This window comes from Bos mutus, chromosome 19 (assembly GCF_027580195.1).
Source record: "Bos mutus isolate GX-2022 chromosome 19, NWIPB_WYAK_1.1, whole genome shotgun sequence".
Taxonomy (NCBI): domain Eukaryota; kingdom Metazoa; phylum Chordata; class Mammalia; order Artiodactyla; family Bovidae; genus Bos; species Bos mutus.
The window spans coordinates 5,061,449-5,081,701 of record NC_091635.1 but is presented as its reverse complement, the minus strand read 5'-3'; the positions used below and the strand labels follow the sequence as shown (position 1 = coordinate 5,081,701).

The following is a 20,253-nucleotide window of genomic DNA, read 5'->3' as shown; positions in this document are numbered from 1 at the left end:
CCTTGCCATTGAGATGATTCTGTTCACCTTCCTTAGGTCCTAGGGGTCCCGTCGATGTCTTTGGAAGACAGACTCACAGCCCCATTGTAGACTCACTGGTTTGCCCCTCACTGGACTGTAAGCTCCATAAGAGCTAGAACTGGGTAGTTTACCAGGTGTCCAGAAAGTTGACAGTCAGTAAATATTTGTTCAGTAAACGTGAAGATCAAAATCAAGACTTTGCTCAGCAAATGCAAAGAAGAGTCAAAATAACTGGTGGTGGACAAAGCAGAAGGCTGATGTGATTTAAGGCCAACTGGGCTTAACTTTAGATGTGCTGTGTCCTCCAGGACTCTCCCTTTCCTTCTTTTGAGATGCTTCTGTTTGCCTCTCCTCCTCTTTTGATGTCATGAGAAACCGGAAGATGCTGAATTCCTGGAAATTGCTGACCTTGGTTCCCGTACTGAGGCCACCACTGGGCAGACCTGCCGTCCAGGCTTCTTTTGATGGTTCAGGAACTGAGTCCCTTCTGCCGTTTGCCCTGTGGTGAGAGGAGAGAGGGCTTTGGTGTTTGACCTGCTCTTTCCCAGTGTTTGTTTTTCCCGTTTCTGGGGTCAGCACGGTCGCCTCCAATCCCAACTGTTGTCATCCCCAAAGTTCTGCAGCCAGAAAGCTTGTGGCCTTGCTCACGGCTCCTCCCGGCCTGGCAGCTGGGTCTGACCCAGGCAGCCGGTGCCCTCAGTGGAGATGAGCAGGTTGCCTGGGTCCCCAGGAGCCGGAGGGACTGGGGGATGATGGCAGAGGAGGTGCTATAGTGATGCCCTGCTTCTCGTTTCAGGGTGCAGCGGAAGACCCGCAGACGGCCCTGGCACTGAATTTGGACCCCCTGCTGACAAAGAAGTCCGACGCGGAGGGTGCCAGGATGCTCTTCCCCGAGAGCGAACTTTCCATCCGGATAGGTAGAGCGGGGCTTCTCTCAGGCAAGCTCCCTGCTGCAGACCACGAGCTGAGTCAGACAGGAGAGACTGGAGCCGGGGGCGGGCGGGGTGGCCGGGACGTGCCAGCTGCTCCGTCCTGTCTTTGCCAGGTGCCCACCTTGCTGTCGCCCGGGGCTGGGCCAGCATCTGGCCACACGCCTCCCCTCCATGTTGGTTCTCCAAACCACCTGCTTAGAGCACAGTATGTAACAGAACCTTTGCCTGTTTCCCCGACTTGGACAAGTGGGCCCGTGGGCTGCTCTGGTGGGTTTGGGCTGATTCGGGTTGCAGCGGACAGACCTTTGTCCCTCTGTCTCCCGCTCTGATGGCCCCCTGGACGTTCCTTTCTGCTGACGTGACTTTCATCTTTCTGGTTCATCTGGGGGAACTTTGGGTCTTGTTTTCACTGATTCAGTCTGGAGCCTGAAAACCTAAAAACACTGACGGCGAAGCCATGCATTTTCTCTTAAGCTAGAGGGAGTGCGCCCTCTTGAGTGGAATCGGGGCGGGGGAGATGCTATATTCCTGAATCTCCTTGGGGACTGTGCAGCCTGGGTTGGTGCCCCCTGAGGAGGAGTTGAAGAATGATGCTGGTCTCCGGCCTCAGTGCAGACTTCCCCTTCCGTGCCCCGTCGTGGCTCACTTGGGGGAGTTGGCTGCTTTAAGTGCCAGTTTGCACCAGGAGAGGTGGCTTCCTTTCTTTTCCTTGGCCTTTGTTTAAGTCCCGCGTTGCTGTGAAACGTCCCTTCCTTTTCCTCCACTTCTGTAAATCTCAGACTCAGAAACTAAACCAGGCAAAGGCTGCTGAAAGTGGCCACTCCGTCCCTTGCTTGGAGTTCCTCTCTTTTAGATGAATCGAGGAGAAAGAGACTGCTGACTGGCCACCGTCTTCACCTTTGTGATTTAAGGGAGCAAGTCCTCTCACGTTTCCGGGCTGGCGTTTTAATTTGATGTGTGCATGTGGTGTCTCTGAAACGATCCCTAGACCTCGGGAGTAGAGATCCTGTAACCTACACGTGTTATAGCCGCGCATCCGCCAGTTCTCAGCTATCCGTGCTCAGATTAGGTCCTGCAAGAATTGTTCGTGGAAACTCGAACACCTCCTCCACTCGGGTTGAAGCTCACGGCCCCCCCACCTCTTCCGATGTGGAATTTAATCAGGAAATGAAAATTCATCCAACGGGAGCTCAAGTAACAGAGGGTTAGTGCGAAAACTCCACCCCACCCCCCACGTCCAGTCACACGTGTCATTCGTTCTCAAGTCAGCTCCCTCGGGTGTGGTCTGCGGTCTTCCTTTTACTGGAGAGTCAAGAGCTGTCTGGTGGCCAGGGTCGGGCACCGTCCTCCAGTTAAGGCGGTCACTTTCCATGCCGAGTCTTGGGGACTCGGGGACAGAAGGCTTTCTGCCAGTTCTCCCCAGCTCTTGCATGTTGGATCTCCTGTGATCCCCAATGAAGACTTTATGGTTCTGACTCTGAGCCGTCTATAGGATGAAGGAGTTTGCCAGACTTTATCCTCTCCCATTTTTTTCAGTCTTCAAGGCCACAGGGGAAAGGTTCAGTGCCTGTCAATCAAAAAAGTAAAAAAGGGCATATACCTCTGGCTGATTCATGTTGGTGTGTGGCAGAAACCAACACAATATTGTAAAGCAATTATCCTTCAATTGAAAATAAATACATTTTTAAAAAGTGTTGACAATACCGTCTTCAAGGTCATTGTCAACGTGTAAATCATTAGCAAATAAAATACGACTTAATTGAAGCAAAAAAAAAAAAGTAAAAAGAGATCCCTTTGACATGAACCTCTTCCGACAGGACCACGAGAATATAGGGCCGGTGGGACTGACGTTGGGTGGCCTCCGCCTGCCGTGGCTTGGAAGCAGGGTTTCAGTTCCCAGTCAGAAACTAAGATCAGGCCCCGGCGGCGAGAGCGCCAAATCCGAGCCACTGGACCGGTGGCCAGTGACGAGGCCCGGGCCCCTCCGCTTTGTAGAAGAGAACCCCACGAAGACGGAAATTAGTGAAACACAAGTGAGGTGTTTATTAGGAGGAAGAGAGTGCAGTACGGTGGACAGGCGCGTGGGCAGGCTCAGAGACACTCGTGCCCTCGGGGTAGTTTAAATCACCTGCTGGGGCGTTTCCTCCGGGTTTTCTCTGGCCAGTCATCCTGCTCTGCCGAGTTCTGAGTCTGTGTTTGGTTTATCTCAGCGTCTTCTCTGCTGGCTTCTCCGGTGGCTGAGTGGTAGACAATCCGCCTGCAGTGTGGGAGACCCGGGTTCAATCCCTGGGTTGGGAAGATCCCCTGGAGGAGGAAATGGCCACCCACTTCAGTATTCTTGCCGGGGTCATCCCTTGGACAGAGGAGCCTGGTGGACTACATACAGTCCTGCTGCTGCTGCTGCTAACTCGCTTCAGTCGTGTCCAACTCTGTGTGACCCCATAGACGGCAGCCCACCAGGCTCCCCTGTCCCCGGGACTCTCCAGGCAAGAACACTGGAGTGGGTTGCCATTTCCTTCTCCAATGCATGAAAGTGAAAAGTGAAAGTGAAGTCGCTCAGTCGTGTCTGACTCCTAGTGATCCCATGGACTGCAGCCCACCAGGCCCCTCCGTCCGTGGGATTTTCCAGGCCCCTCCGTCCGTGGGATTTTCCAGGCGAGAGCACTGGAGTGGGCGCCATTGCTTCTCCGACATACAGTCCATCAGTTCGCTCGGGTCCTCGCCGGGAAAGCGTTTCTTTCAGGGTCCTCCTGCCTCAGGAGCTGACTTTGCTGGAAAGTCTCCCAGGCTTGCTGGACCTTCTTGGCCACCCCAGGGCGGGGTGGCGAGCAGAGGCTGCATGGGAGGCGATGCCATCCTGTCCTCTGCTCAGAAGCACCTGGGCAGAGCCCGTTACCAGGTTACCAGGCAACCCTTGGTCGCTGTTGCTAGCCATTCAGACCCGAGGGCAAACGCAGCCCACGGAGGATGGGGGGAGCGCAGAGATGGTTTTTGGAGCCCAAGGGAACCCAGCTACCTCCGGAAAGGTTGTTCCTCTTCTCGCCTGGGCACACTTGTGGATGTCAGGCAGTTGAGGACTTGAAAGTTGATAATAGCTATTTGATGATTGGCTGTGTGCAGATCCAGTCTGAGCATGGCTTATTTGTACCATCTGGATCTGCCCTTAAGCTTGCTGTAAATGGAGCCCGGAGATTGGTTTAATGGGTGTTTAGTGAATAACATCAGCCTCTAAAAACTAATATTGGCACTGCCGTTGTAATGTCCTGTAATTGGTTCAAAAAGAGGAAAAGCCAGAAGGGCCGCTCTGCGAGACAGGGGTTCAGCTGCCCCGAGTCTCAGCAGCGGCCCTCGCCAGGGAAAGCATTTATGTGTTTATGATGCTTTCCTATGTACATCTCAGTGCCAAATGTTTTACAGTATCAACTGTTCTCAGGGCTGGGGGTAGTCTGGGTCGCAGGTAGACCAGAAGTTCTTATAAATCATTCTTTGTCTTTCTCCCACCCTCACTGCCCCCTACCCCCAGCTATGTATCTATCTCCAACCAACTTTCTTTTAATTAAGAAAATAATGACCTGGGTGACAACTATAAGTAATTTTTCTTCCTCCTTCAGATCCCTGGCTCAGAGGTTAAAGCGTCTGCCTGGAATGAGGGAGACCCGGGTTCGATCCCTGGGTCAGGAAGATTCCCTGGAGAAGGAAATGGCACCTCACTCCAGTACTCTTGCCTGGAGAATCCCATGGAGGGAGGAGCCTGGTGGGCTACAGTCCATGGGGCCTCGAAGAGTCAGACACGACTGAGCGACTTCACTTTCACTTTCACTTTCAGATCCCTTACGGCCCATGTTCCCCTCTCAGACACAGACACTGTTTCTCATCTCCCGTGTTTCCTCTCAGAAGTCCTGATGCAGCGTTCGCCCCGTCGTGCCCGGCCCCCCTTTTCGGAAGTCCTGATGCGGCGTTCGCCCCGTCGTGCCTGGCCCCGCTTTCTCTGCGCCTGGTGTTTTTCACTTCATAACACATTTCGGTTTCTGTTCTGGGAACACTCACTGATGCCGCCCATTCTTATTTTTGGCTGTGATCTTACCTAATAAGTCCCCTCTCGTTGGCCTTTTAGAGTGTTCACCGTCTTTTGCTGTTAATACAGCAGAGAGATTTTCACGTGTTAACACATCTCTGTAGGCAGTTCTATGGTTGAGTAAATTCTGGAAATTAAGCCAGAGGTTCTGTACATCTGGAGCCCAAGAGTGGGCACCAAAGAGTCTGTGAACCTCTTGGAGCTTTATGCAGAAAGATCCGTGTGTTTTGAGGAATCTAGAAAAATGGCACTGATGAATAGAGACACAGACGCAGAGAACAGACTTGCGGGCACAGCGGGGCAAGGAGAGGGTGGGTGAGTTGGGAGAGTGGGGCTGACGTGTGTCCGTTGCCGTGGGTTAAAGGGATAGCTGGTGGGGAGCTGCTGTGTAGCCGCTCAGCGCTCTGTGATGACCTGAGGGGTGGGATGGGGTGTGGAAGAGATGCTCCAAGGGAGGGAATACATGTGTACACGTGGCTGAGTCGCGTTGTACAGCAGAAACTAACACACATTGTAAAGCAACTATACTCCAATCTTTAAAAAAGATGTGCATTTTTGGAAGGCAAAGGTCTATAATGTCCATCACACTTCACATGGATCCATGACCTCTGTGTTTATCTAGAACCTGGGTTTCTTCACCTCAACAGCCCCATTCAGCTGCCAGTGAACTTTCTGTCTTTCTCCTTTCTCACGAGGACTCTCCTTAGGCTACGTGCTAAGTCGCTTCAGTCGTGTCTGACTCTTTGCGACCCCGAGGACCCTAGCACTCCAGTCCATGGAATTCTCCAGGCAAGAGCACCAGAGTGGATTGCCATGCCCTCCTCCAGAGGATCCTCCCAACCCAGGGATCAAACCCACGTCTCCTATGTCTGCCTGCTTTGACAGGCAAGTTCTTTACCTCTGGTGCCACCTGGGAAGTCACTCTTTAGGCTGAAAGTGAAAGTGAGTGTGTTAGTTGCTCAGTCGTGTCCGACTCTTTGTGACCCTGTGGACTGTAGCCGCCAGGCTCCTCTGTCCATAGGATTCTCCAGGAAGAATGCTAGAGTGGGCTGCCATGCCCTTCTCCAGGGGATCTTCCCAACCCAGGGATCGAACCTGTGTCTCCTGCATTGCAGACAGATTCTTTACCATCTGAGCCACCAGGGAAAACCAAGATTACTAGAGAGGGTAACCTATCCCTTCTCCAGGGGTCTTCCTGACCCAGATATGAAACTGGGGTCTCCTGCACTGCAGACAGATTCTTTATCGGCTGAGCTACCCGGGAAGATAATTGTTAACTTCCCCATTTCCTTGTTTGTTCTGAGAGGGGAAGCTGAAACTCTCCAAGACTGGTTTTTTTTTTTTTTTATGGATCCATTAGCATGCCAGATGGAAAATTGAATGTAATTTTGTGTTTCTGTGGAAGGAACAGAAGTAGGCATTATTTTCCAGGAGAGAAAGAGGTGGATTTAATTTGGGAAATTAGTTGTGAAGTGGCTTCTATTTATTATCCATGAACCTTTTCAAAGCTGGTTGGGGGAGACATGAATGGGGATTCAAGTCAGGCAAGCCCAAGCCGTAAGAAACTCCTGTTAGAGACATGTTTTCCCTTGATGTCTTACTCTGTTATGTCAGGAGAATTCAGCTGGCAAAGATAATTCTACCTGGACAGCCTGGCAGACGAGAAACCATGTTTTGCAAAATGAAACCAATGCAGACATAGCTTTAAGTGGGCTGTGAATTTGGAGAAATTTACCACCCCTGGACACAAGTATTTGTTTGTTTCTTAGTCTAAAATCTTGAATTCCTCGTTGTTTATGCTCTGGCCTTGCTGGGTGGCATTTTCTCGTAGAACTAGAACTGGTCTTGGGAGAGAGAGTTTACCTCTTTTGGCCTAAGGTTTCCAAGTGTCCCGGCCCCAGATGAGCACCTACAGGATGGCTCACTCCACGTTGCAATGGAGCGGGCGTGCTCTCCGATGCCCGTCCCCCTCCACGAGGCGCCCCCCAGCTGCTCTCCAGGCATCCTGCTGTCCTCCTTCAATCAGAGCTTGGAATCATTCCTCTCCCCCATTTCTCTCGTTAAATGTCCTCCCTTTGGTGCTTCTGGGAAAAGATTTGATCAGCCGTTGAATGTGGAGGCACCGGTAACTGACGGTGTTTTAGTCCTGCCTGTGTGTGTGCATTTTAACCGGGGACACTTGCTTCTTCTTCTTTTTTTAATGGTATATTATTATGCGGCATGGGAACACTCAGGTGCTTCGTGTGGGGTCTAGTTCCCTGCGCAGGGATGGAACCTGGTCCCCCATGCACTGAGAGCATGGAGTCTTAGCCACTGAAAGGTGAGCCCAGCAGATGGCTTTTCACACTGCTTGGCCTTTGGAGGATTATGGTTTTCAGCACACACGTGGGGCTTGGGGGCGGCCAGTCACTATGGGGGTGAACTCCCTTCTTGGGGGACAGTTGTCTGTTCTCTCTGTAAGACCAGCCTCACGTATCCAGCTCCCAACTCCTAGATTTCCTCAGCACTGAAATTCCTCAGAATAGTTGAGTCCTAGGGAAGCAAAGAGGGCTTATTTAAGCAGCTTCAAGCTTCCTCTGACAGATCTTCTAATTTTCCAAGTCTTCCTTGATTTCTGTCACCAACGTCTCCAGTCAGATTTAGTACACTTACATTTGTGGATTTTTAGAAAATTTTTTATTTTGTATTGGGGTCTAGCTGATTAACAATGTTGAGACAGTTTCAGGTGAATAGCGACGGGACTCAGCCATCCACACACGTGCGTCCACTCTCCTCCAAACTCCCCTCCCATCCAGCCTGCCACGCAACCTTGAGCAGAGTCCCCCATGCTGTACAGGAGGTCCTTGTTGGTTATCCATTTGAAATATAGCAGAGCACTTTGATCAGGAGTCAGATGCAGCTCTTTTTTAAAAATGACTAGGTCTCCAAAATAATGTGTTTAGGGACGTCTCTGAGATGATATCAGTAATTTTGAATTTGTATCAGTAAGATCGCTACAGATAAAGAATAACTTCACAGTTGTTCATGTAAATTTAATGCCTTGGCATGTGGTTTTAGCAATTAGACTTTTTTTTTTTTTTCTGTGATTGGCTGGTTAGGGGACATTTTCCAGTCTTCTCCTGGCCTCACTGAGAGGAATTGCTTGGGACCTGAAAAACAGACAAGCCTTGCTTTTGTTATGTCCTTTCTGGGCCAAGGCCCGTAACCTGGGTTTCTTCATTTAAAGGGCCATGAACCAAACCTGTCAGCACGTGGCAAGTGGCACTGAGGCTATTAAACTGTGCCACGTTTTCATAGCAAAAAACCAAACCAAAACAAAAATATTTTGCTGAAGGATAAAGGATAAAAATATTTTGCCAAAGGATTGAGGGCAGGAGGAGAAGGGGGCGACAGAGGAAGAGGTGGTTGGATGGCATCATCAACTCAGTAGACATGAGTTTGAGCAAATTCTGGGAGAAAGTGAAGGACAGGGAAGCCTGGCGTGCTGCAGTCCATGGGGTCGCAAAGAGTCAGACACGACTGAGTGAACAATAACAGCAAAGGATGAACAGCAGTGTTCAACGATAATAATTACCAGGAGCTCTTTAGCACCGTGAATGTTTAATGAAATAAGTAACACAGAAACACCCTCTGGGACTGGGCTCTGTGTGGGAGGCCTGAGTGAGCGTCCCTGTGTCTCAGCTCGGGAGAGCATTCTTACGTGGATACTTTTTATAGATTCTTTCGCGTCTGAGTTGTGTAATTTAGCACTGCAACACCACTTTTCCTGTTAGGCCGTCAGTGTGCCGTGCATTTTTCGGGAGGCCTGGGCCCAGAGGCAGCTTGGAGCCTGTATACATTTCCTAGGTGGCTCAGGGATAAAGAATCCTCCTGGCAACGCAGGAGACTTGGGTTCGATCCCTGGGTGGGGAAGATCCCCTGGAGAAGGGAGTGGCAACCCACTCCAGTATTCTTGCCTGGAGAATCCCACGGACAGAGGAGCCTGGCGAGCTACAGTTCATGGGGTCGAGTGTCAGGGCTGCCATAACGAAGGACTGCCGGGTGAGCGGCTTGTGCAGCGGAAATACGTTTTCTCACAGTTCTGGAGTCTTGAGGTCTCAGGTCCGGGAGTGGGTGGGGTGCTTTCTTCGCAGGCATCTCCCCGTGGTGTGTAGACGGCCACCTTCTCCCTGCGTCCTCCGCTGGCCTTCCCTCCGCCTGTGTTCCTCTGCCTACCCGTCCTATTGGTTGAGGGTCCACCTCGATGACCTCGTTATAATGAAATTACCTCTTTAAAGACCCTGTTTCCAAACCCAGTTAAATACTGAGTCCTGGGGATTAGGGCTTCAGTGCATGCATTTGAGGGGACACAACTCAGCCCCTAATAGCACCTGATTTCTTTGAAACATTGCCTTCTTATGGATGGTAACCCCCTGAAGGAAGGGCACTGGCGTGGTTCCCTCCGTTTCCCCCTTCCTTCCTTCCTCCCTTGTTCCCTTCCTTCTTCCTTCCTCCCTCCTCCCTTCCTTTCCTTTCTATCTCTTTGATTCTTTCACTGTATTTCCACCTCTTTATCTGTTCTTCCCATACTTGGACGCACTGGGAATGCTGAGTCATCAGTGTGGAAAACGGCACTGAGGAGGTGGAGAGTTTCTCGAGGCAGCAAGCAGAGACAGAGTCAGGTGATCTGAAGTCCCGTCTTGCAAGACTGCTGGCAGGTGTGCAGTCCCCCCTAGAGGAATTACTCCGCTGACTTTGGGGGGATTCATAGTCACACACGGGGGAATGGATAGGCGTGCTCTCCTGACGGTTAATCTCCCAGGGCTGCCGTATGATGTTCCACTAACTGCGTCTTCACAGAAACGGGTACCCTCACAGCTCCGGAGGCTGGAATTTTGAAATCAAAGCGTCCACAGGGTCAGGCTGTTTAACAGCTTCATGGGTTCTAGTAACTTCTGGTGGCCCCCGGCACTCCTTGGCTTGCAGCCGCAAACCTCCAGTCTCGAACACGTTGTCACATGGGCTTCTATCCTGTGTGCATGTCTGTGCCTCAGTGTCTGAATCTCCCTCTGCTTACATAAAGACCCCAACTGTCGGACCCGCCCTAACCCACTGTGCCCACTTCTTAACTCGTCCCACCTGCAGACTCTATTTCTAGGCGAGATCCCACGTGGAGGCACCTTCCAGTGGAGGGGGACACGTTTCAGTCTGGTTCGCTCACCAGCCCCACCCTCTGCTCCCCCGTGGCCAGGCTGTAGGAGCTTGGTTATTTGGCAGAGGAGGGGCGGTGGTGGTGGGTGGGGGGCTTCTGTCCTGCACATGGGAAGGGAGAGGGGAAATAGGGAGAGGAAACCAGAAGCACCTAATCCTGGCAGTCATAAAGCCCCCACTTAATTCATTGGAACCTTCAGAGCAGCTGCCAGGACTCTGTTTAAAATATTCATTAAGTGTCTATGAAGGAGTTAGGGATACTGTCTCCTTTTGCAAAATTTAACATTTGCTGGGCTAGCAGGTTCCATCATATTTATTAGAATTCTGACACATTCATTTCAGCTCATAAGTCTATTAAACAGTGAAATGTGTTTTTAATGTGCTTTTGGGAAACAGAGCAGACAAGAGTGTTGGGCAGCCCCAGCCCCCGTTAGGATGTTCCTGCCAAGCTTTTATTACCCAGAGAACCGGTGCTGTTGCCAAAGCCCGACAGCCCGGCTCTTTCCAGATCTTTTTTTTGTTTGTTTTTTTCAGATGTTATTTTTTGCACAAGCTCCTTAAGCTGAAGAGGCATAAGGTGGCACTTTGGTTTCAAGTGGATTGAAAGGTGGCACTTTGGATTTAAGATCTCAAATGGACTTATTCAGTCCCATCTCAGTTGTTTATTTCCTCCCCTCCTCTTGCCTTTTGGCTTTTACGGAAAGGGCCAAGAAGGATGGAGTAGGAAATGGCAACCCACTCCGGTATTCTTGCCTGGAAAATTCCATGGGCAGAGGGGCCTGGCGGGCTAGTGTCCTTGGTGTCACAAGGAGGGACAGAGTGGCGGTGGCTTCTGGTCCGAGACCTTGGCATCTGAGCGCAGGGCCTTGGGCACAGCCCCAGGCAAGCAGAGGTGGTGGCAGGCGGGGCCGCCGAGGGCTGCAGGTCTTTTCTGAGCGTTGCCTGGTCGCCTGGGCAGCCCGTGTGGTCCTGCAGGGTCTTGCCGTGGTAACCTTTCCCCTTCTCTGCTGCGGTCCACCAGGACTTCTCTGCTGGGCGAGCTGGATGTCACCCTTTGTCTGGTCTCCTTCCCCTCGGCCCCTCCCTCTCTCCTGGTCTCTCTCTCACCTGCGTCTTCCTGTCTTGCTCTCCGCATCCCTCCTCCTCTCCTCTCTCCAGTGACCTGTCCCCCTTCCTTCCTCCCTCGCCCTCGGCACGGAGGGTCCCTGGAGAATTCTCCCGGGCTCTGTCGGGCCCCGCAGTGCCGTTTGCAGCCCCGGAGCAGCAGATCCTGGTAGTGAAGTAACTGGAAAAGCTCTTCAGAGGTGCTTTCTTGCCTCTGTGCGTGGAGATCCTGGGGGCAGATTCCACCCGGGGGCCCCTCCCCTCTTTCTAGAAAACCCGATCTGGGTGAAGCTTTCCTCCAGGCTTTGCTTCTGGTTGGTTTTGCAGAACGGAAGCTCATCCACTGGCAGCGCTAATTAAACTCCTCCAAGCGAAATGTGGACAGGGCCCCCGCCACACATTTGGGGTGGAGCATCTTGACAAGTGCAGACACCGTGGGGTCTGTTATGGAGACCCCGCCTCTCCTTCAAGTCATCCTTCAAGCGTCTCCGTGACAATCCTCCAACCCACCTGTCACCCGGCCCGACTTGATTAGCGTTATTAACCACCTGGTGTTGAATTTTTCTTGCTTCTCGAGTGTCTCCTGCAGACAGGGGGTAAAGAAGATTAGCATGTTAATTTCCTTTCTCTCGGGGCCTTCTGTTGCAATACGACCAGGGGGCTCTGACTGTACCCTGCTTCTCCCCTTTTCTCCTCTCCACCTGTCTTACGGCTGGAAAAGGACAGTAGGGATGCGGATAAAGACTCCACTCTGGCATCTAACGGGATCCTATTAGCTGACCGAGACTTCAGAGTCAATTTTTTTTACTAGTGATTGGATTAAGCGGTTGCTCAGCCAATTTTCAGGATCCAGCAAGTGATGTGAAGCCTTTAGGGGCATTATGTTTAACAACAAAGCGAAGAGAAGAGGCCACAAGTCGATCGAAATTGAAACGCTTCTCCTGGAACTAATGAGCTGCTCCGGGGAAGTCGTGGGACCCCACAAGCTTGTTTAAAATTCTGACTGTGGGAGGCTGCACAGACGCAGGTTTTGATCAGACAGCTTGATGGGCAGAGCAGGACATGGTGACTCAGGACTGGTATTCTGAGAGTCTGATTAGGGGGCTCCAGGACAGGGCTGTGGGACCTCTGTTTTTCTCACCTCGGTCTCCGTTTCCTCCCACTCTTGTTTCCTATTTAGATTGTGTGTGCAAAGTCAGGGATGTTTGAATATCACATCAAGTGGGTCCACTGAGGTGGACAAGCACGCATTCTTTCCCAGGAGAGGACCCTTCACCTCCACATGTCAAACACAGAGATGCCTCTTATCCTCTAAGTGCCGTTGTCTTCTCTGAACTCATCAAAGAACCCACTTAATGAGAATTAAATGTTGAGTTTCTCAGGGCTCCCAGACCCCTGGGACAGCTCTGGAGGGAGCAGGAAGGGAAGAGAGTCACTTGCCTCGGTTCCTGTCTCCCTCCCGTTAAGAAATGCAGATGCAACTTGAAACTTGCAATGTGAAGTTTCAGGATAAAAAATTTTGTTTAATTGAGTAGCAATGTTGGCTCCTAACTAGGGGGCAGGTGTGTTGTCTAAGGTTGTAGTGGTGTCTGTGTAGATGCCCTCAGGTAGCTCCCGGCCTCCTCCTTATTTGGACCCTCACAGGGTGACCCTCCTAAGCCGTCATTCTCAGCGCCTGCCGTGACCTTGACCGTTCTGTGGGACGGAGGCCCCCTGAGTACCTGATGAAAGCCACAGACTGTCGGGTTATTGGCATCTGGGGAGGGGCAGTTCTTCGTGGTGGAGCCGTGTCCGGAACTTTTCGTCTGCTCTTCACTTCAGCCCGATCCCCCGGAGTCCCTGAGGACCTGGGTCAGGAGCAGAGAAGAGCCACTGGGGGCAAAGTCTTGGCCCCGGTCCCCCAAGTGCCAAATAAGAGAAGTACAGAGTTTGGAGGAAACAGAAACAAATGGCTTTATCTTTGCCTGGCGAAGATGAACACACAGCAGGCTGGCATCGCAGGGCCTGTGCCCTCCTCTGGGAATGGGGAGAGGCTCTGTATCCTCAGGAGGGTCTTGAATGTTTTTCTTTTTTTTCCTGCAAGTTTATAGCCAAAAGCTTGTGTCAGATGGCTCGGCAACCCGGTGTGGTGTCCTCGAAGTTATCAGCTGTGAGCGTCTTCCTTTTGAGATGCAGAGCCGTACGAGGGGCCTAGGGGTAGGCGTGTGCCCCGTGCAGACCGTACTTATGTGGAGCCAGAGAGGAGTTAGCTTGGCGAAGGACAAGTCCAGCTTCCAGGCTTTGTTAGTAGCAGCTAAAGAGGAGCCAGGACCGGTCAACTCCTGCAGGCTCGTTTGGCTATGCGTGCCAAAGGCTCTTCACTCATTTCTGTTTTTGCTACAACACCGTTGTGTTAGCTACTCAGTCGTGCCTAACTCTTTTGGCCCGCATAGACTAGAGCCTGTGTTTTCTGGGACTTCTGTCGAGTACCAGGCTCTGGCCGAGGCTGGGGATGGTGGCGGTGGTCTAAAATGTGCTCAGGTGACCAGCCCCTGAGCACAGGTGTAGGAGCTCGAGGACGTTGGCCTTTTGTGTCGGGCACACCGGGGTTCCCATTTCAGCACCGCCCACCCAGTGGCTCTGGTGAGATGATCCGTGTCTCCGATCCCTAGTTTTCTCATCTGTAGAATGGGGATACCAGCACTCCCATTCATGCTTGTTACGGATGAAATGACATTGCTGAGCACCTGTCCAGGGTTCAGTCCTCTTTGCTGCTGCAACAGAAACTGGGGTTTTGCTTGCTGCTGCTTCTCTCGCGTTGTCTCAGTTGCACCCAGTGGGTTGGTGAACCTCAGGGCCTAGATTAGGGTGAGTGAGACAGGAGAGAGGCACTCATATCTCCAGTATGTTTTCAAATTTTGTGAATTATTTTGAAAATATCTTTGACAAGATACGGGATATATATATATATATGTACGGGGTGCCAAGTCTGATTTAATCTAGTCTCGTGCATTGTATTTGAGTGTTAAAGCCTTTTAATTTAGAACCATTATTTATTTTGTTTGTCATTAAGTCTAAAAATGTAGAACATTTATCTCGTACAAAATTATAATCACTCATTTGAACTTAAAACTAAAGTGAGTCCCCGAACCCTCAGTAGTAATCGAGATTAAAAAATATTTTAATGCAGCATTTTTAAAACTCCAAATTAATGCAAAAATTCACAATAAGCAGAATGCAAAAATTCTAAATACAGATATGATTCAATAATTTTGAAATGAGGGAGTGGTGAGTAAGGCTGTGTTGCATAAGGGCAGGGTCAGATCTAGCCTTTGTTTAAAATGTTGATATTTTCATCATGAATTAAAAACACATTTTGTAATTTTATTAAAATTACATTTTTACTAATTTTTTATTTTTTAAGGGTATTTTTGATGTGGACCATTTGTAACTGAATTTGTTACAATATTGATTCTGTTTTATTTATCTTTTTTTGGCCATGAGACATGTGGGATCCTAGCTCCCTGACCAGGGATTGACCCTGCACCCCTTGCATTGGAAGGTGAAGTCTTAACCACTGGACCGCCAGGGAAGTTGCTGTACTAATTTTTAAAAATTATTATTTTTATTTTATAATTTAAAATACATTATATTTTTTAACGGAAGTCCTATTACAAAATATTTAATGTGACTTCTGGTTTCTGGTCTGACATTTAAGAAGCTTGGACGTCACCATTTCACCAACATGGAAAAGGCTAAAGAAACTTACGAAAGCAACAAGTCTTCTCAGATCTGTAGAGGAAATAAGGTCACAGGGCAGACTGTTGACCCAAACTGGGGAGACCAACAGTGAAGGCGAAGAGTCTCCACTTTCCGGAGCAGACACCCATGAGCTCCGTGGAGAAATCTGAGCTGTAAGTGACCAGCTGCTGGAGGGCTCAGTGCGGACAAGTCTGAGATGAGACCAGCCCTATGGAGGCCAGGGTCTTGTGTTTTACTTCTCAGAGCTCAACCCAGGTCTCACAGTGAATATCAGGAAAAAGAAGAATCCTCCTGTGGGGCTTCCCTGGTGGCTCAGTGGTGAAGAATCCGCCTGCCAATGCAGGAGATGCAGGTTCAATCCCTGGTCCGGGAAGATCCCACATGCTGCAGAGCAACAGAGCCCCTGAGCCACAAGTATCGAGCCCGGGCACTGCAAGCACTGAAGCCTGAGTGCCCTAGAGCCAGTACTCTGCAACGAGAGAAGCCACAGCAGTGAGAAGCCCGTGCACCGCGGCCAGAGAGCAGACCCCTGTCCCTGCAGCTAGAGAAAAGCCTGCATAGCAACGAAGACCCAGCACAGTCAAAAATAAAAACAAATAAATAAATGGAAAAATAATATATATATATAATAAAGGAAAAAGAAAAAGAACCCTCCTATGCTTCTGAAGAAGAGGAAAGAAACTATTTGGAAATACACCAGAGCACTGTGATCTGTGTTTTAACAAAGTCTGCCCTCAGGAGAAACTTTAATCAGCACTTAACTGATGTGGGGGAAGGGAGATACCCAAGTCCAGTCCACTCCAGCCATCCATCTCACCAAGCGGGGCAGAAAAACACTGAGAAGTTCTTGTGACAATCACGGTTCGGAGGCCCAGCTTCACGGAGACTGAGACCTGATCGCAGAACGGTAGGACCTTCCCCTCCCCACAGCTCACCGTCACAGCGTTCGAGTCCCGTTTACCTGGTACGTCATGTCTGGCTATTAAGAAAAATTTCCAGACATACTAAAAGGCAAGAAGCACATCTTGAAGAGGCAGAGTCGGCGTTAGAAGCATATTCAGATGTGGCAGACACGTTGGACATATCAGCCCAGGAATTTAAAACAGCTCTGATTAATATGCTAAGGGGTGCTCACGGATAAAACAGGCAGGAAGCGAGAGCAGATGGGCACGGTAAGCAGAGAGATGGAAATTCTAAGAAGGAACTAAAAAGAAACGCTAGAGGATCTGTTTCGAGAACACCCAGCAGAAATGAAGACTGCCTTTGATGGGCTTATTTGTAGAGTAGATGGCAGAGGAAAGAACCTCTGCGCCTAAGGGCATCTCAGCAGAAACCTCCCAAACTGAAAAGCAAATAGGAAAAGGAAGGGAAAAAATGCAAACCGAATATCCAAGAACCGTGGAGCGACTACAGAGTGTGCAGCCTGCATGAAATGGGATTACCAGAAGGACAAGGGAGAAAGGAACAGATGAAATATTTGAAGCAATAATGACTGTCAGTTTTCCCCAAATTAACGTCAGACACCCAACCATAGATCCAGGAAGATCAGAGAGCTCGAATTAGGACAGATGTCAGAAAACTATGCCTCGGCATATAATTTTCAAACTGTAGGAAATCAAAGAAAAAAAAACCTCTGGAAGAAGCCCATGAAAGAGACCTTACCTCTCAAAGGAGCAAAGAAGAGAATTACAACAATCCTTCAGAAACGAAGCAAACGAGAGTGAAGTGAAGTATTTAAAGTTTCGAGAGGAAGAAACCCACCGACAGAGAGTTCTTTGCTCTGCTAAATTATCCTTCAGAAGCACAGGAGAAATAAAGATTTTCTTGGACAAATGAAAATTACTGCCAGTATCTCTTGCTTGGCAAGACATAGGTACAAATGCAGAATGAAATGTGTGCTCTTAACCGTATCTCTGGGTGCAGTTCACGAGTGTTGAGTATATTCACATCACTGTGCAACCATCTTGGATATTTTTGGATCGATTTTGATTTTTTTAAATAGATGACTAAAATATTATGTATTGATATTGAGGATTTTGTTGTTCCCTTAAACTCTGTGCCCGGGTGGGTGCCAGGCTGACCTCATCCTGCCCTGGCATGCTCCAAACAACCCCCTCCTCGCACGCGGAGCTGCAAGGACTTACATGAGGATTGATCCAGAGCTGCCACAGCCACAAACAGACTTGTGAGCTCTGCTAACTGACCGGAAAGAGATCTGTCGGGAACAGACACCCACTCCGTGTGAATTCACACCCGACAGAAGTGATCAGCTCAAGCCTACTTCTTTACCCTGGTCCCGGCATTTTCCAGTAGGTTCTCCGTAAAAACCAAGGATAGAAATTCCTGAATCTCTTTCACTGTGAAAGAAAAAGCTAAGTGTGACACGGTGCAGATAGAGGATCCTTTCTTTTTATTTAAAGTTTGTTTTCTGTGTCTATGAGTCTATGTCTGTTTCTGTAAATAAGTTCATTTGTATTATTTTTTAGATTCCACATGTAAGTGATAGCATACAGTATTTGTCTTTTTGGGGGGTTCCTTTAACTTAAAAGGGTACCTTGGCTACCAAATCAAAACCATTTGGAGTTTAAGTGGACCTTTGAAGTCACCTCCTGCGTTAATGGTCTTGTGCTACAGCTCAGGACACAGAGTCCCTCTAGGAGAAACGTGTCTTGTGAGTCTGGTCCATTAAGTTGCACGCTGCTCTGGTTTTCCTCCGGAGCTGGCCAGGCGATGGAGTCGGCGAGACCAGGTCTGCGGATCCCCATTAGTTTTGTCCCGGACCACCTGCCGCACCTAACCCCATCTTAGTCAGAGACCTTCTGAGTGCAGGTAAGTGGTGGTCATCACTGAGACGGGAGAACACGTGGCTGGCTCAGGAACGTCCACGGGAGGACACAGCCCGCTAGTTAATCCTCACTCGTTAGTCCTGGTCTCCCCAAGGGGACGCACTGGGGCCCCAGCGTCACTGATTCACGTGTCTGTGATTTACACTCGCTTTTATTTTGTACCCAGGACAATAAAAGAGCAGCTGGCAGGTTTCAGCAGTGCCCACACAGCACTAGGGCTCTGGCAAAATTGCAAGATAAATGAGATTTTTGGGGGAACGGTTTTATTTATTTATTTGTGTCTGGCCGTGCTAGGTCTTGGTGGCTGCGTGCAGGTTTTTCTCTGGTTGTGGTGAGCGGGGGCTACTCTAGTTGCAGGGCACAGACTCTAGGGCACGCAGGCTTCAGTACTCGCGACTCCCGGGCTCTAGAGCACAGGCTCAGTAGTTCTGGCGCACGGGCTTTGTTGCTCTGCCGCATGTGCGGTCTTGACCAAGTCCGCGATCTCCCCGTGTGTGTGGAGACACGTGTAGACTCCTCACCTGAGCTGGGGCTGTGTCTGCTCCTGGGCAGCTGCTTGGTCTGGACACGTGTGATCAGCTGGTCAGCTGGGCTTGACCTGAGTCAAGGTGTGGACGGGGTGCGGGGACCTCCTGGCAGAGATCGTTCCTGGAGAAGAGAAGCCAGCCATGCACGCGTGGGCCCGGGAAGGCACGTTCAGGGCCCTGGGGGAGGCTGGGCTTTCTCCTTTGAATTTTGTCTCTGGTCCACTTTCAACTGTTGGATTCCAGGCAGGTTCTAGGAGAGAAAGAGAGAGGGGAGGAAGGAGCATTTGTGGAATCAGAGGGGTGACATCCTGGAGAAGTGGCTGTAGCGCGCACAAAATCTCCTGCCGTGGTGACAGCTGGACACGACTTGGTCCAGGCTAGGAGGCCCAGCGGAGAGGACTAGAAGCCAGAGAAAAAGAAGATATAGTGCTTGCCGCTTGCACAGTGATGAGACCTCAGCAGAGCTCCTGGGACTGGCCTGAGGCCGCCCAGAAATTCTCGTAGGAGCCGGAGGCCTGCCTTAGCCACTGTGGCTGGAGTTAATGATATATGGTCATATGGTAGTATTTATGATCAAATAGTGTTTTGAAGTGTTTTTTTTTTTTTCCTCTCCTGTTATAAGTTGGGCCTCCCTTGTGGCTCAGTGGTAAAGAATCTGCCTGCAATGCAGGAGAACTGGTTTTGATCCCTGGGTCGGGAAGATCCCCTGGAGGAGGAAATGGCAACCCACTCCAGTATTCTTGCCTGGAGAGTCCCATGGACAGAGGAGCCTAGCGGGCTATAGTTTCTAGCATTGCAGAGAGTCGGACACGACTGAGCGACCAACACACATAAGTGTGGGTGTTTATGTGTATGTGCACAGCGTGTGCGCGAGCGTGCGTGCATTTCACTACTGGGGGTACAACTTCCGTCATTTCCTGTCCTAGAGGTGACATGGTATTGAGATTAATGAAGCCTTTGCGAGCAGTGGACTCCAGGCCTCACTCATTGACTGAGCAGAAATTCCCAGTGTTGTGAGAGAGGACGCGGCTCCCCCACACTAGCCCCTTTTGAAAAATGAAAGGCCGGATCCCCTCTGTGTGCGGGAGGCTTCCTGGGCAAGTCCAGACGTGGGGACACGTGTTTGTCACCAGCATAGACTTTGGCATATGGCTCCGTGGGTGTAGGTGACTGGTTTCTGTTTGCGCAAAGAGAAAGTGCAGGTTTCTTAAAAATGTCTTCTTAGCAGACCTTAAAAAAAATGAATTCAGAGACACTTTAGTTAAAACAGTCCCCAAGGTGTGAATCCAGGAGCTGCGGTGGTGTGAGCTGCCCCGATACTTGAGAACCATCTGGACCCCCTGGTACGTGGCTTCTCGTCCAGCTGGCTCAGCTGTCGTCCACTTCCAGGATTAGCAAGGTGCTAGCAAGTAAGTTCCTGCCAATGCAGGACACTCGGATTCGATCCCTGGGTCGGAAAGATCCCCTGGAGAAGGAAACGGCTACCAATCCAGTATTCTTGCCTGGAGAATCCCATGGACAGAGGAGCTTGTGGGCTACAGTCCAGGGGGCTGTGAGCAGTTGGACATGACCGAGAGACTAAACAAATAAAAAAATAAGCATGTGAGTTAGATGTAGGGGGTGGCCCAGACCAGGGGAGATGGCTGGAGAGAGGCAAGTGCGGGTGGAGTGGGGAGTGGGCGTCTCATTTGTATCTCATGTGAGCTGAGGCCAGAAAGGAAGCTCGCCCCCTGAGCACACAGGGCCTCCTGTGCCGTGAAAAGGAGCGCGGCTCTGTGCTTGCCTCATTCCCTCTCCGCCCCAGACCTGAGCTCCTT

General features: G+C 50.3%; 1 protein-coding gene across 5 annotated transcripts in view; it reads left to right on the top strand.

The window, feature by feature from the left end:
• The window catches only part of SLC39A11 (solute carrier family 39 member 11), a 375,544-nt gene that overhangs the window by 197,372 nt on the left and 157,919 nt on the right, over nucleotides 1–20,253 (top strand). For 4 of the 5 annotated variants that reach the window (XM_070389009.1, XM_070389011.1, XM_070389008.1 and 1 more), the window contains exon 5: nucleotides 818–938. In XM_070389009.1, the coding sequence (XP_070245110.1) occupies nucleotides 818–938 (121 nt within the window). Of the gene's footprint in view, nucleotides 1–817; nucleotides 960–20,253 lie in introns of all 5 variants that reach the window. The other variant, XM_070389010.1, reaches the window with a different exon arrangement.